The sequence below is a fragment of the Oncorhynchus mykiss genome, chromosome 1, assembly GCF_013265735.2.
Source record: "Oncorhynchus mykiss isolate Arlee chromosome 1, USDA_OmykA_1.1, whole genome shotgun sequence".
Taxonomy (NCBI): Eukaryota; Metazoa; Chordata; class Actinopteri; order Salmoniformes; family Salmonidae; genus Oncorhynchus; species Oncorhynchus mykiss.
The window spans coordinates 79080615-79092883 of NC_048565.1; the positions used below are offsets into that span (position 1 = coordinate 79080615).

Below are 12269 nucleotides of genomic sequence, written 5' to 3' on the forward strand. Positions count from 1 at the left end.
TTTTAAATCTACAAGCATGGGTACCTCAGAGGCAAACCTACTGGATAGGCATTTGGACATTTTCAGCACTCAAACCAAATGAAAGTTTACAGATTAAATTCAACTAATATCCAGAGTAAAATAAAGCTAGATCCACAACTTTAATGCCAGGGTCACATTTAATCTGAAAACGTATCAACTGTATACAAAATGTTAGAATGGAGATAGTGGTAGTAAATGCACTTTGTACACATTTTTCAGGGAGAAAAACCTCTAGACATTTGAAATTACATTTGGGCATTCACAGATGCTGTACGTACTCCGACAAATGCTTTCCACCTCTTCCTGACATCTCAAACTACGTCTATCAGGGATAGGCAATAGCTGGGGGTAGGGGCCACCCAAAATCTGAACAAGCGGGGCCGCAACGGCTCGCAGGTCTGCTTACACACATCCATACCCACAGATTCAGTCAGAGTAGGCCCTGGCCCTTTGGGTGCCGAAGCTAAATTGTTACACCCACCTTGCAAGCAAAACAATTTAGCAGCCCCTATCTACACATTTTGTAAAAGGGTGGATGCGTTTGCAGTTGATCATCAGATATATTAAAATGGGGCACCCGGTAGGTAATTCAACCATGACCACAAGTTTAGATAGCTGGCCTAGACTAATTTACCAATTGTCAACATGGGCTAATTGAGTGACTGTCAGAAGAGAAACTACTGATGCAACAAAATTGCACCTAGTGTATTCTACTATTCTAACCCAACAGTAAATTGAGACCCACACTGTTCAACAACAAACATGGGGATGAGGGGGCATCCCTGGTCTATATAAATGGCAGTAGCTGGTCTAGCCACCACTGCTGCAATTTTGGATTGAAATATGTTCTGACCAACAGGATGTGTGCTAGCAACAAACTCAACCCATCAGGAGTACTGAACTGGATCACCGGTAGTATGTACCACTGAGAAGGGTTTCTGTTCTTTTAAAACAAGATACATACCTGCTGGAGCCAGTGAGTCAAAGCCCCTGAATACACAAACTTCAGACATTCTCAGTGAGCTGCAAAAATGACTTTACTGCAGTTTAATACCAGAATTGCTTTCTACAATGAATTTAATTAAGGGTGAACAGTGGTCCCACCATTTGTGCAGCAAAAAAATAAAAAAAATACACTGGCAGGTATAGCTCTCCCCTTTTTAAAATCACTTAAGGGGCATATGATGAAAACAACAACCTGTACAGTACTTTTAAACTCATGAATAGTGGATTCCTGACTAGTTGTGTGTGAGCCTCGGCAATGCAGCCCCAGCTTCGACAGTTGAGTCCTGCTCCTCAGAACTAAGAAACTTTTGTTTTCTGTAGGTTCGTTTTTTTTTGTTGTTACTTATCCCCCCTCTTTGCCTAGTTCCCTCCACCCAACCCAAAGGAACAGTTCTGTAGGGTCAGCCAATCAAGCTTCCATTACTAAGCGGCTAGTCCTGCTAGCCTGACTGGCTCTCCCATTAGCACCTGCTCCCCCTTCTGTAGAGCGACTGAGGTTTGGGTGAAGTGCAGCGCCCCTGCTGGACCAACAGGGAAACCATTGCACTGTTCAACCTCTCTGGTCCACAGGCCAGATATGGGGACGTAGGAGCAGGGGGGGCAGGGTAGGAAGGTGGGAGTGGTCTCTGTCCAGTGGACTGTGACTGTGGCACAGCTGACCAAGACCAGACGATTTCACTGGCTTAGGAGCCCAGACGGGGACGTTTCCGTGGCGACTGCTCTTCGTCTTCTTCCTCCTCGTCTTCGTCGTCAGGGTAGTCTACAAGGCCGACCATCGCAGTCTGTCAACGAGAACACAGGTCACATTAGAACTCAAGTGACTCAACTCTGGGTTTGATCATTTTTACTACTGGGGTGGCAGGCAAATGGGGCTTTTTACTACAGATTGACAGGTAGAAAGAGGATATGGCTCACCTTGGCAATTAGAATGGCAGTTGACAGGGAAAGCTCACCTTGACTACCAGGGTGCCGGGTGTCGCGTCCGACTTGGCTGGGGAGCCGTTGGGACTGGCTGAGGCGGCGTGTGAGGCAGCTGGCTTTCCGTTGGCACCGTTGGCAGCCCCTGCAGAATGAGAGAAGGTAAACTTAAAGCTGCCAGTTGGGGTCTGCGTTGGGAAGTTCTCTTTGTCGTCACTCTCTTTAACTGTAAAGAGACGGAAATACATAGTGAACATACCATTCCACAAGTTGTGGGTTTGAACACACTGAGCAGAGTGGCGGCACTTACCTTTTTTTGCTTCCATATACTTTCCGTAGCTCTCTGGGAACTCTTCCTCTGGCCTACTTTTCTCAACAGCCTCTCCTTCGTCATCATCCTCATCTTCATGGAACCACATTTCCTCATCCTCGTCCAGCGTTCGGGCATCCCTACGATATCTGCTTGGATACAGTAAACTAATTTTAACAGGCTTTATACAAATAACAAGTTACTTGACAACGCAACATTGCTTTACTTTGCTCAACACAAACCAACTGCTATTAAAGTATATGCCAAGTTATCCTCTTTGACTGAACCAAACAAATCAAATGTTCCACTTTAACGCCATTCCAGGTGTCCATGTCTGTGGGAGATGACGAAACACTGACCTGTTGAGTCTCAGGGTCTGTCGGTCCTTCTCCTGCTCATATCTGCCCTTTAGGCCCTTGAACGTCTGGACGTATTCAATGGATTCAAGTGCTTTGTAGTAGTTGTCTATGATGTGTGCTATCAGGGACTTAACATCCTCCTGTAGAGATAGATGTCATGAGAGTGTGTGCATGTGGTAAAATGGTAACCAGACATGTTAAGGGTGAATGGGGGCTTACAACTTTGATGAACTCAAAGAGTTCGATGATGGCTGAGTTTAGGAGGTTGTATCTAGTGCCATTGTCCAGCAGAGTGTTGATGACTGGCTCAAACAGGTTCCCTTTGATAATATAGCGGTTGTAGTACTCATCCTTCTGCCCAATTATCCTCCTCATGAAGCGCAGAGCACCTGTTAAGACAAAATCAGTACAATCACCACTTTGAAAAGAGGCTGAGGAAACTCCATACCGGCAATTACTTGCAGTACATTTTAGGTTGTGGATTTATCAATGGATTATACCCAGGAGCCAAGGGTCCAAAGGTCTGGGTTCTAGCTTGATGTGCTTCATTAAACAAATTAACTCTACTGACACAATGTTTTCATGTCAACGCTTGGTGCTCCCCATATTCTAGAACCATGTCCCTCTGTAGTGTTTCCCCGGTGACTCACACAGCGCCAGGAAGGTGTGTTTAGAGTTCATTAGCACCAGGATTCGTCGTAGCAGGTCCTTGTTCATGATGTATGTCTTTATGTGGTACGTGTGGTGCTCAACACAGAATGTCAGCAGCTCCAGAATCAAAGCCAGGAGTTGAGCTGTCTGGAAATTATCTGGAAGACAGCGGCATGCATTTACAATAGGGAGAGACACTCCTAGTCAAATGAGATTTAGGATTGTAATAATATGGTTAAATACCAGGACACACTGGGTTGATCTTGGTGGATCCCTCTTGCAGAGCTGAGAGACATAAAAACAATGAATATCAGTCATACAAACAGATCCAAACCAAGACACCTTGGCCTGCCCACCAAAAATATATGCATATCCACACAGAGCTGGACCTAAACACACCAAATTCTACAAAGGACCAGAGCCCATACACACAATGCATATATTATCAGTGCTATCCGGAATCCTTGGGATGTCCCTAACCTAAACCCTAACCCTTGCCGTAACCATTTAAAAATGTCAACTTCAATGAGGTTGGGACGTCCCAACGATTCCGGATAACACGGACCATGCATGCATCCATTTAGATCTATAATCACGCGAGTTAAAATACAAAAAAATTGTCCCCCTCCTCACCTTTGGACTTCTTCTCGTCTACAGTGTTGGCCAATAGAGGGGCTGTTAGGACCTGCATGCAGTACTTGTAGAAGAAGCTGAGGAACTCGGTCTTCTCCGTTTTCTGACAGGATTCAAAGTGAAAGTATCATACAAATCATGAGGTATAGCTAGCTGTTCTGTTTTCTTGCATAATAAATCATTACTCCCAGTGTTGTGACAGAGTGCGTGTGTATTTGGACATAGTCTTACATTGGTGGGCGTCAGCATGTTCTCTGGGTCAATCAGTGTACGTAGGAGCCCCATCAGCTGCACAGCACCCCCCAGCTCAGGGTCCGAGTCACAGATCATCTGCTTTATCACCACGTTGATCAGCAGCACATCCTAATGAACATACAGAGGGGAACTGTGAGTAGCGTCAAGTACAGGAAACCTAGAACACCCTAGAGAATTCAGACTCATCCAATCTAAATGCTCAGAAAAGGTATGCGTGGGTTAACAGTAAACACCTACTATAAGAAACCGTTCAATGGTTAAATAATCATGCCTTCTCATTTACATAATCACATCTCCATATGGCACCTACATGTGTCAGAGAAATGTGAAAAATCGGCCCACTAGTATCACGTAGGGCTAGCTATATGATATACTTACATCATCAGTCTGCTGTGGCTCCTGCATAACAAACTCTCGGACCATGGAGGGGCTGAACTCCACCAGGTATGAGAATATGTCTGTGGCTGCAGCCCTCACTTGCAGGTCGTCCATCCCCTGTGGAGACGGTGAGACACACTAGTCACACACTGGGTATACACAGTGAGCTCAAACTAATAGCGCATTCAGCTCCATCCACGTGTTTCTGTAGGGGCTCAGGAGTCTTCGTGCAATCTGGACTAACTGACTTTCTAGACCTTTATAAATTCAGGATTAAAAGGATTCTTTAGGATTTAGGCAATGAATCCCTTTATCTACATCCCCAGTCAGATGAAATCACAGATACATTTTTTTTTGTATGCATCCAGTATGAAGGATGTTAGAGGTAGTTTTGCAAGCCAAAGCTAACTAGCTGTAGCGCAATGACTCAGTCTATGGAATCTACTAGCATGCTAGCGGTCAAAGTCTATGGAATCTACTAGCATGCTAGCGGTTACCATTGACTTCCAATCATAGCGCAACGTTATTTAGCAACTCCCTTCAAACTGTACGGAGGTAGACAAAAATGGTAGCCACCATTAATCTGACTTTGGGGAAGTAGATGAAGAGCTTTATACCCAAATCCTGAAGCATCCCTTTAAGAGTCACTCTGGTACATTTAAATTCATTCCACTTTTTTTGACATGTGCTGGCAAGATGCAGCCCTTGATGTTGAGATGAGATTTCACATTCAAGTGATTGAGAGAATGTTGCCACATCAAACACACAACCAAATGTCCAGGGTAAATATGCAAAAAGACGACATTTAAAATGTACATAGTAACCATTCATACCATGACTATTTCAAGAGCAGGAAGAATGCCTAGATTCGCCAGAGTCTTGAAGAAAGCATCTCTATTTTGCGGTTGCAAGGTTTGTGAAAAAGCACAAAATTCTTTGAAGAAGTTCACCTGTGAAGAGGAAGGAAAACAGGACAGTACTGAAACATTCATGACAAAAGCTGAGTATTTGTATGCTTTTAATAAATAGAGTTAATCATTAAACTTACTAGTTCCCTCCTTTTACCGTCCTCTGTGGCTTCATCCGTTAGCTGTGCAAAGACTTCAGTGAGGAACTTCTCATCCTCCTGTAGTTTAAGGCAGGGATATAAAGTTAACATACTCGACTGCATCTCAGATCTCTGTGGTCTCTAGAGGTTTTGTGGTGAGAGGTCATGTTGAAAAGCACTAGGCCTGAACCCAAATTTATTACAGGGGTCAATAGACATGGCCATGTCCCTCTTGAGCTTCTAAACATGTATAATTATACTGCCAAGGGAAGTTAAAAATAAAAAAATTAAATCATGCCACAGCCTTATCATTGTTATCAATGTGAGATCCAAGACATTCAGGGCCTACTGGTATGTTGGCTTCACAGATTCCCCATCAACTACAAACCTGTTCATATATCAGAGCCAAAGACAAACAGTTTGATCGAGAAGTAACAAGCATCGATTTACAATACTGAAGACAGCAAAGTGGCATGAGTATTTTATCACATCATATGATATTCTATTTATGTCAAATAAAATACATTGATAAGTAGGATATTTTAAAAAACATATAGAAACGGTAAGCATATCGGAATCGGTCAATATTAGCTAAAAACGCCAACATCAGCCAGATGTCTAATTTAACGGCAACGTGCAAAACCGATGTCAAAGCTGACTTGTATACCTATAAACGTAGGTAGACGACATAATGACGCCACGATAAATATAACACTACACATGCAACACAGCATTCCCAACCTAGCCCACAATGTCAGCTGTGTGGATCAAGCAGTCATTTGAAAGAGTAAGAAAATTTCAATGAGACAACCGAGGCGAAATCCATTAAAGCCAAGATAATGGAATTCATTGCCCTTGACAATCAACCATTCTCTGTCTTGGGTGATGTTGGCTTTCGCCGACTGGTCGAGCACCGGTACCACACTACCAAGTAGGCGCTATTTTTCAGATTTTGCCCTACTGGAGTTACACAGTATTGTTGAAACTCACATCCACAAGCAACTTGTTATGGGCTTCACAACGGACATTTGGACCAGAGACGTCAGCCCCATGAGAATTGAATCAGACAGCGCAGTGGGTCGACGAGGATTTCGTACTGAGGAAATCCGTATTGCATGCTCAAGAATGTGCTGGTTCTCATTCCGCTGCTGCCATTTCAATGGCATTTGAGAACATGTTTGAAACATGAACACTCGTAGCTCCAATTTGAACAACTGACTCGAGAAATAAGCTCAAGTGCGTCTGCAGCAAATGTGATACCCTGTCATGGCATTGAAACCCCTGCACAACAAAAACGCCAACACAGACCGCCGGGCTAACTTGGAAAAGTACTCTAGTAGAGGCTGTGAACAATCAAGTCGGTGGCATTCTCTCTGAGCCTCTACTGTGTCGCCACCATGCTCAATGCTAGGTACAAAGACCGCTACTTCGATGCAAACAAGAAACAGGGTTTACGTGAAATGTCCGGAGGTGTCTGTAACAAGACGGAAAAGGACACAGTGACAGTGCACACTGAGGAAGAAAGGCCACGGATAGACAGAGCTGAAACTTCACTGTTGACATGTATGATGAAATGGTTGAGACTGAACAAATGAACAACAAAACAGCACAGCAAGTAAGTGAAACAAATAGGTTTTGATTATGTTTTACTGGTAAATGGGGACATATGTAAATGCCAACAAAATAACGTGTGTGTGTTGCAACTATTTAACCGTTCTAGAATGCTTAAAAGGGCGCAAATGTTTAATAAATATCGGCATCAACTTTTTTGGGCAAGGAAAATATTGGCCAAAAATGTCATCAGTGCATCCCTATTCATAAAGTTGATCCATTCCAGGTTGTTTACAACAGCAGAATATCACATACATGTATTGATTACAATTTATCTTCAGATCTACAGATGGGGCAAATTTCACAAGAAAATAAAAGCACCAAGAGACACTCAGTCACAACATTGTTGGTTTCATTCAATGGTTTCTTTATTTTTACTATTTTCTACACTGTAGAATAATAGTGAAGACATCAAAACTATGAAACCACACACATGGAATCATGTATTAACCAAAATGTGCTAAATCAAAATAGAATCTTTAAAGTAGCCACCCTTTGCATTCTCTCAACCAGCTTTATGAGCTAATCACCTGGAATGCAATTAAATTAACAGATGTGCCTTGTTAAGTTACATTTGTGGAATTTCTTTCCTTCTTACTGTGTTTGAGCCAATCAGTTGTGACAAGGTAGGGGTGGTATACAGAAGATATCCCTATTTCGCAAAAGACCAAGTCCATTACTTTAAGACATGAAGGCCAGTCAACGCAAAACATTAAGAACTTCGAAAGTTTCTTCAAGTGCAGTCGTAAAAACCATCAAGTGCTATGATGAATCTGGCTCACATGAGGACCGCCACAGAAAAGGAAGACCCAGAGTTACCTCTGCTGCAGAGGATAAGTTCATTCGAGTTACCAACCTCAGAAAAGGCAGCCCAAATAGATGCTTCACGGAGTTCAAGAAACAGACATCTCAACATCACCTGTTCAGAGGAGACTGCGTGAATCAGGCCTTCATTGTCGAATTGCTGCAAAGAAACCACTAGTAAAGGACACCAATAAGAAGGAGACTTGCTTGGGCCAAGAAACATGAGCAATGGACATTAGACCGGTGGAAGTATGTCCTTTGGTCTGTTGAGTCCAAATTTGAGATTTTTGGTTCCAAACGCTGTCTTTGAGATGCAGAATAGGTGAACGGATGATCTATGCATGTGTGGTTCCCACCGTGAAGCATGGAGGTGGTGTGATGGTGCTTTGCTAGTGACGCTGATTTATTCAGAATTCAAGGCACACTTAACCAGCATGGCTACCACAGCATTCTGCAGTGATACGCCATCCCATCACGATTCCACTTAGTGGGACTATAATTTATTTTCAACAGGACAATGACCCAACACACATCCAGAGTTGAACCGCAGAGTGAAGGAAAAGCGGTCAACAAGTAGTCAGCATGTGGGAACTCCTTTAAGACTGTTGGAAATGCATTCCTCATGAAGCTGGTTGAGAAAATGAGTGTGCAAAGCTGTCATCAAGGCAAAGGGTGGCTACTTTTTTAGAATCTAAAATGTTTTGATTTGTTTAAAACTTTTGTTTGGTTACTACACAATTCCATGTGTTATTTCATAGTTTTGATGTCTTCACTTATTCTACAATGTAGAAAATAGTTTTTTAAAAAAACAAAAAAACACTTGAATAAGTAGGACTGTCCAAACTTGACTGGTACTGTGTATATAAGGAGCACCTAACTTGACAAGGCTCACACTACATCATGGTTGTTGTAAGATCTTTCAGATACAAAGACCCAACTGATTGGAATAATTTACCAATAGAAAACAGGGCATTAAAATCTGTGAATTTAAAGCCCCTTTTCAAATGTTAAGGACAACCCGTTTGTGTTTTTAATTAATAGAAACATCACCATGTGAAGATATTTGTAAATCTGGATGTATATATTATAGGTACTTAGTATATTAATGTATTAGTAGTTTATTAGTTGACTTAGTAGTTGTTGCAGGGGTTAATAAGTTGTATTAGAATTTGTATTAGTTGTAGCAGGAGTAGTTGTACAACAATGTTTCTATGCTGTTAGTGTACTTTTTTTAATGAATTATTATTTCACTTATTATTAGACAGTTGCCATATGCTTGTTACTAAGTATGTTTTTTTTTTTGGACACTCAAATGAGATGTGCATCTCGAGATTTCATCCTGCAAAATGTGAAATAAATAAATAGACTTACATTTGTAGTTAAGAATGGAAAAATGTTGTTTGGCACTGTTGGTTTGCAGTGACTCACCTGCAGCATGCTGACTATCTCCACCTTGTTGAAGAAAATGAAGGATGTGAGGGTGGAAAGGAAGTTCTCTTCGAAGACAGAAGGAGTGGGAAGGATGATGTCCTGGATGTACTGCACACGGTACGTCTGGTGGATCTTCTGCCGTAGCTCTGAGTCCGTGATGGGGATCACCTCCTTGAACTTGGCCGTCTTGGTGAGGAACTCGCGGTGCCTTTTGGGCTGCACCAGCGCCGGGTCGTACTCCAGGCAGCCCACTACGTCCATGATGCAGTCGTCTGAGAACATGACCTCGAACAGAGCCGCCTTGTTGAGAAAAAGCACGCCACGCACAATCTCATACAGATGATGTAGGCCCTCACGGTTGTCCAGGTCTTCACACACCTGGAAGAGCTGCAGTAGCTTCTTCATGTAACCTTCGCTCATAAGGGCTAGGGCCAGTTTCTCCCGGCGGATGGGCGAGGACAGGACAGAAGTCACAAGGTCAGCGATCTCCTCCAGCCGGGCTAGCTCGCATGGAGGCAGCTCCACCAGGTGGCTGGTCTCTGGCATCTCCTCGAAGCGCTCCTCCTCAGACTCATCGATGGGGTCCTGGGTGATCTCCAGCGCAGGGTCTTTTCCCTGCACCTGGGGTGGAAATTAGACACAGGCCAAAGGTAAGAATAACAGAGAAGATCTCTAGTCCCCCATTGCAAAGGACAAACTTCTATAACATGATATTCTATCATTTAAAATGATTAAATACTACTGGGTTAGTCTTATATGGGCATACAAAGAAAATGTATGTTTACTGGCCCCTAAAGAAGCAGCAGTGAGCTACTATGCACATACATGGTTATTCATAGTATTGGGGGCAGGAGCTTCAAATATCAAGCAAATATGGTACAATCAGTTTCTCCAGACAAGGCATGTTTTTACTTGTGTGTATGTCACCAACAGTTGTGACATGTTCTATAAACGGTGTTCCTGCAGTTAAAAAGTATGCTTTCTGGTGCCATAAAACAACTATAAATAGCATAGTAGTACTCATAAAACTTACACTGACTTACACAACCATATAGAGTAAACACCGTACACTACCTGACAAATCTTTTCCCAGATTTCATCACAGCCAGCTTTTTCCTGAAAACTCAGAGCCAGATCATAGTTCTCTGCTTCAGACCACACGATCAGAGTATCCTGAGCAGGGAAAGACAGTCCTCATGATCAAGTTCAGACAATTCTATTTTCAAGTATTTGCATTGTCAAATTAACCACAACTGTACACATTCACAATTATTTAGATACATAGGTTACTTTTATAAATGGAACTTCCCCAGAGCGAATACAACACTGAATGTACACTGAAGAGACACAGCAGGCCTTGATAGAGGTAGAATACTTACTTGTTGTTTTTGATATGCAGTATTTGGGCTGATTTTAGACTCCAGAAGAAGTGAGCCTAAAAGACATGAGGACATTTAGTTAGCTAACCACTACCATACTGAAATAATTATTTGCTGTCTAAATGTTCCCAACTATATAATCAACAACATAATTCATTAACATGGTGTGAAATAATGTTCGTCAAATAAGCCTTCAATATCAACAACAAGATGGCTGTTGTAACTGACGATAATGCTGAAACCCGAACACTTTTACTGACAAACTGTGCATGTAAACAAAGACAACACACCATAAATGAGCTGACAATTTGTTTTGGGCTGGCCAACAACTATCCCTTTATTTACTACTGAGTTAGCCAAGTGAGTTTACTAGTAACGTTACCTAGCCAACGTTAAACTAGCAAGCTGTGCAACAGTTATTTGACTAGGTTGCTAGTTGGCTGGCTAGCTCGTTATATAGCTAGTTGGATACACTACTTTTAATGTACTAATGTTCATTAACAAGATAACTAGTTCGTTAAGTATATAACCTTAAGTATTGAAACGGAAAGAGTTTCAAAGGAAGTTAGTTCAACCACATTTATATTGCAAGTACTGGCTAGCTAACGTTATGCTAGCGTTACATCGATAATTAAAACAAATCAGTTATCTTCAAGTCTAATCACCCATACGGTTACAAATAACGTTAAACGTAAAACAAACTACATAACGTTAATCAGACAGTATTAGCAATATAGTGATTTAGCTACAGTTGTTGGCTAGAATAACTCATACACGTCGACATCAGCAGTTACATTTGTAGCTAGTGAGCTAATAACAATTGATTGCCAACTGATCTCGCTAACTAGTTGGTTAGATCGTTCGCAAACTAGCTAGCGATGTGGAATTATTGAATGGGAGGCCTGTGCTAGCTACCAGCTAGCTGGCTAACTACGAACAAAACAAACGTGACGAGCCATCGTCTACTTATAAGATATGCTAGTTAGCAACTCACCGTCGGATTCGGCCCGAACTAATAATGATATTCCCTTTAGTCGTTCGACAAAGGTAGACGAGACATGTCCTGTGCCCCTGTCGTCCCACTGTCGGTCTTCATTCAGCGTGTATACTTTCACACGCCGCCGAGTATCCGACATAGTTACCTTGAGGAAAAACTAACGCGTTAGCAAGCCAACACTAACGTTAGTTCACCCGATCTTTAAAATAGTTGTCTAGCTATGTTCTTATCCCCGAGCTTCAAACGTGTTTCTACCCGCATGTCCCAGACATACATCTGAGTATGATTTACAATAATGTGCTAATTAATGAACATATTACGCGGCTGATTGTTTTTTTTTTACCCGCAGAAAGCAGGATATCTATCGAACTGTAAAATTCACCGTTGAAAACAACTACGACGGCCTCTTCACTATCGTCCACAGACCGCCATCTTGTAATCCGATCTTTTTCTTCCCCTACGTCAATCA

General features: G+C 42.2%; 1 protein-coding gene across 4 annotated transcripts; it reads right to left on the reverse strand.

Moving 5' to 3' along the window:
• Nucleotides 1-139: 139 nt before the first annotated feature.
• Nucleotides 140-12258, reverse strand: LOC110530032 (serine/threonine-protein phosphatase 4 regulatory subunit 3). Of its 4 annotated transcripts, none has more exons than XM_021612818.2 (16): nucleotides 11798-12258; nucleotides 10804-10859; nucleotides 10499-10597; nucleotides 9422-10045; nucleotides 5579-5656; nucleotides 5364-5480; nucleotides 4531-4647; nucleotides 4129-4260; nucleotides 3898-4000; nucleotides 3508-3549; nucleotides 3264-3422; nucleotides 2833-3002; nucleotides 2614-2753; nucleotides 2255-2403; nucleotides 1980-2089; nucleotides 140-1808 (listed from the first exon to the last, which is right to left on the reverse strand). In XM_021612818.2, the coding sequence occupies exons 1-16, from the start codon at nucleotides 11937-11939 to the stop codon at nucleotides 1710-1712; spliced, it is 2337 nt and encodes a 778-aa protein (XP_021468493.1). In that variant the 5' UTR covers nucleotides 11940-12258; the 3' UTR covers nucleotides 140-1709. The 4 variants fall into 4 exon arrangements, with proteins under 4 accessions (XP_021468493.1, XP_021468502.1, XP_021468484.1 ...); XM_021612827.2 differs by having other exon boundaries at nucleotides 1942-2089; XM_021612809.2 differs by having other exon boundaries at nucleotides 1942-2170.
• Nucleotides 12259-12269: the final 11 nt, after the last annotated feature.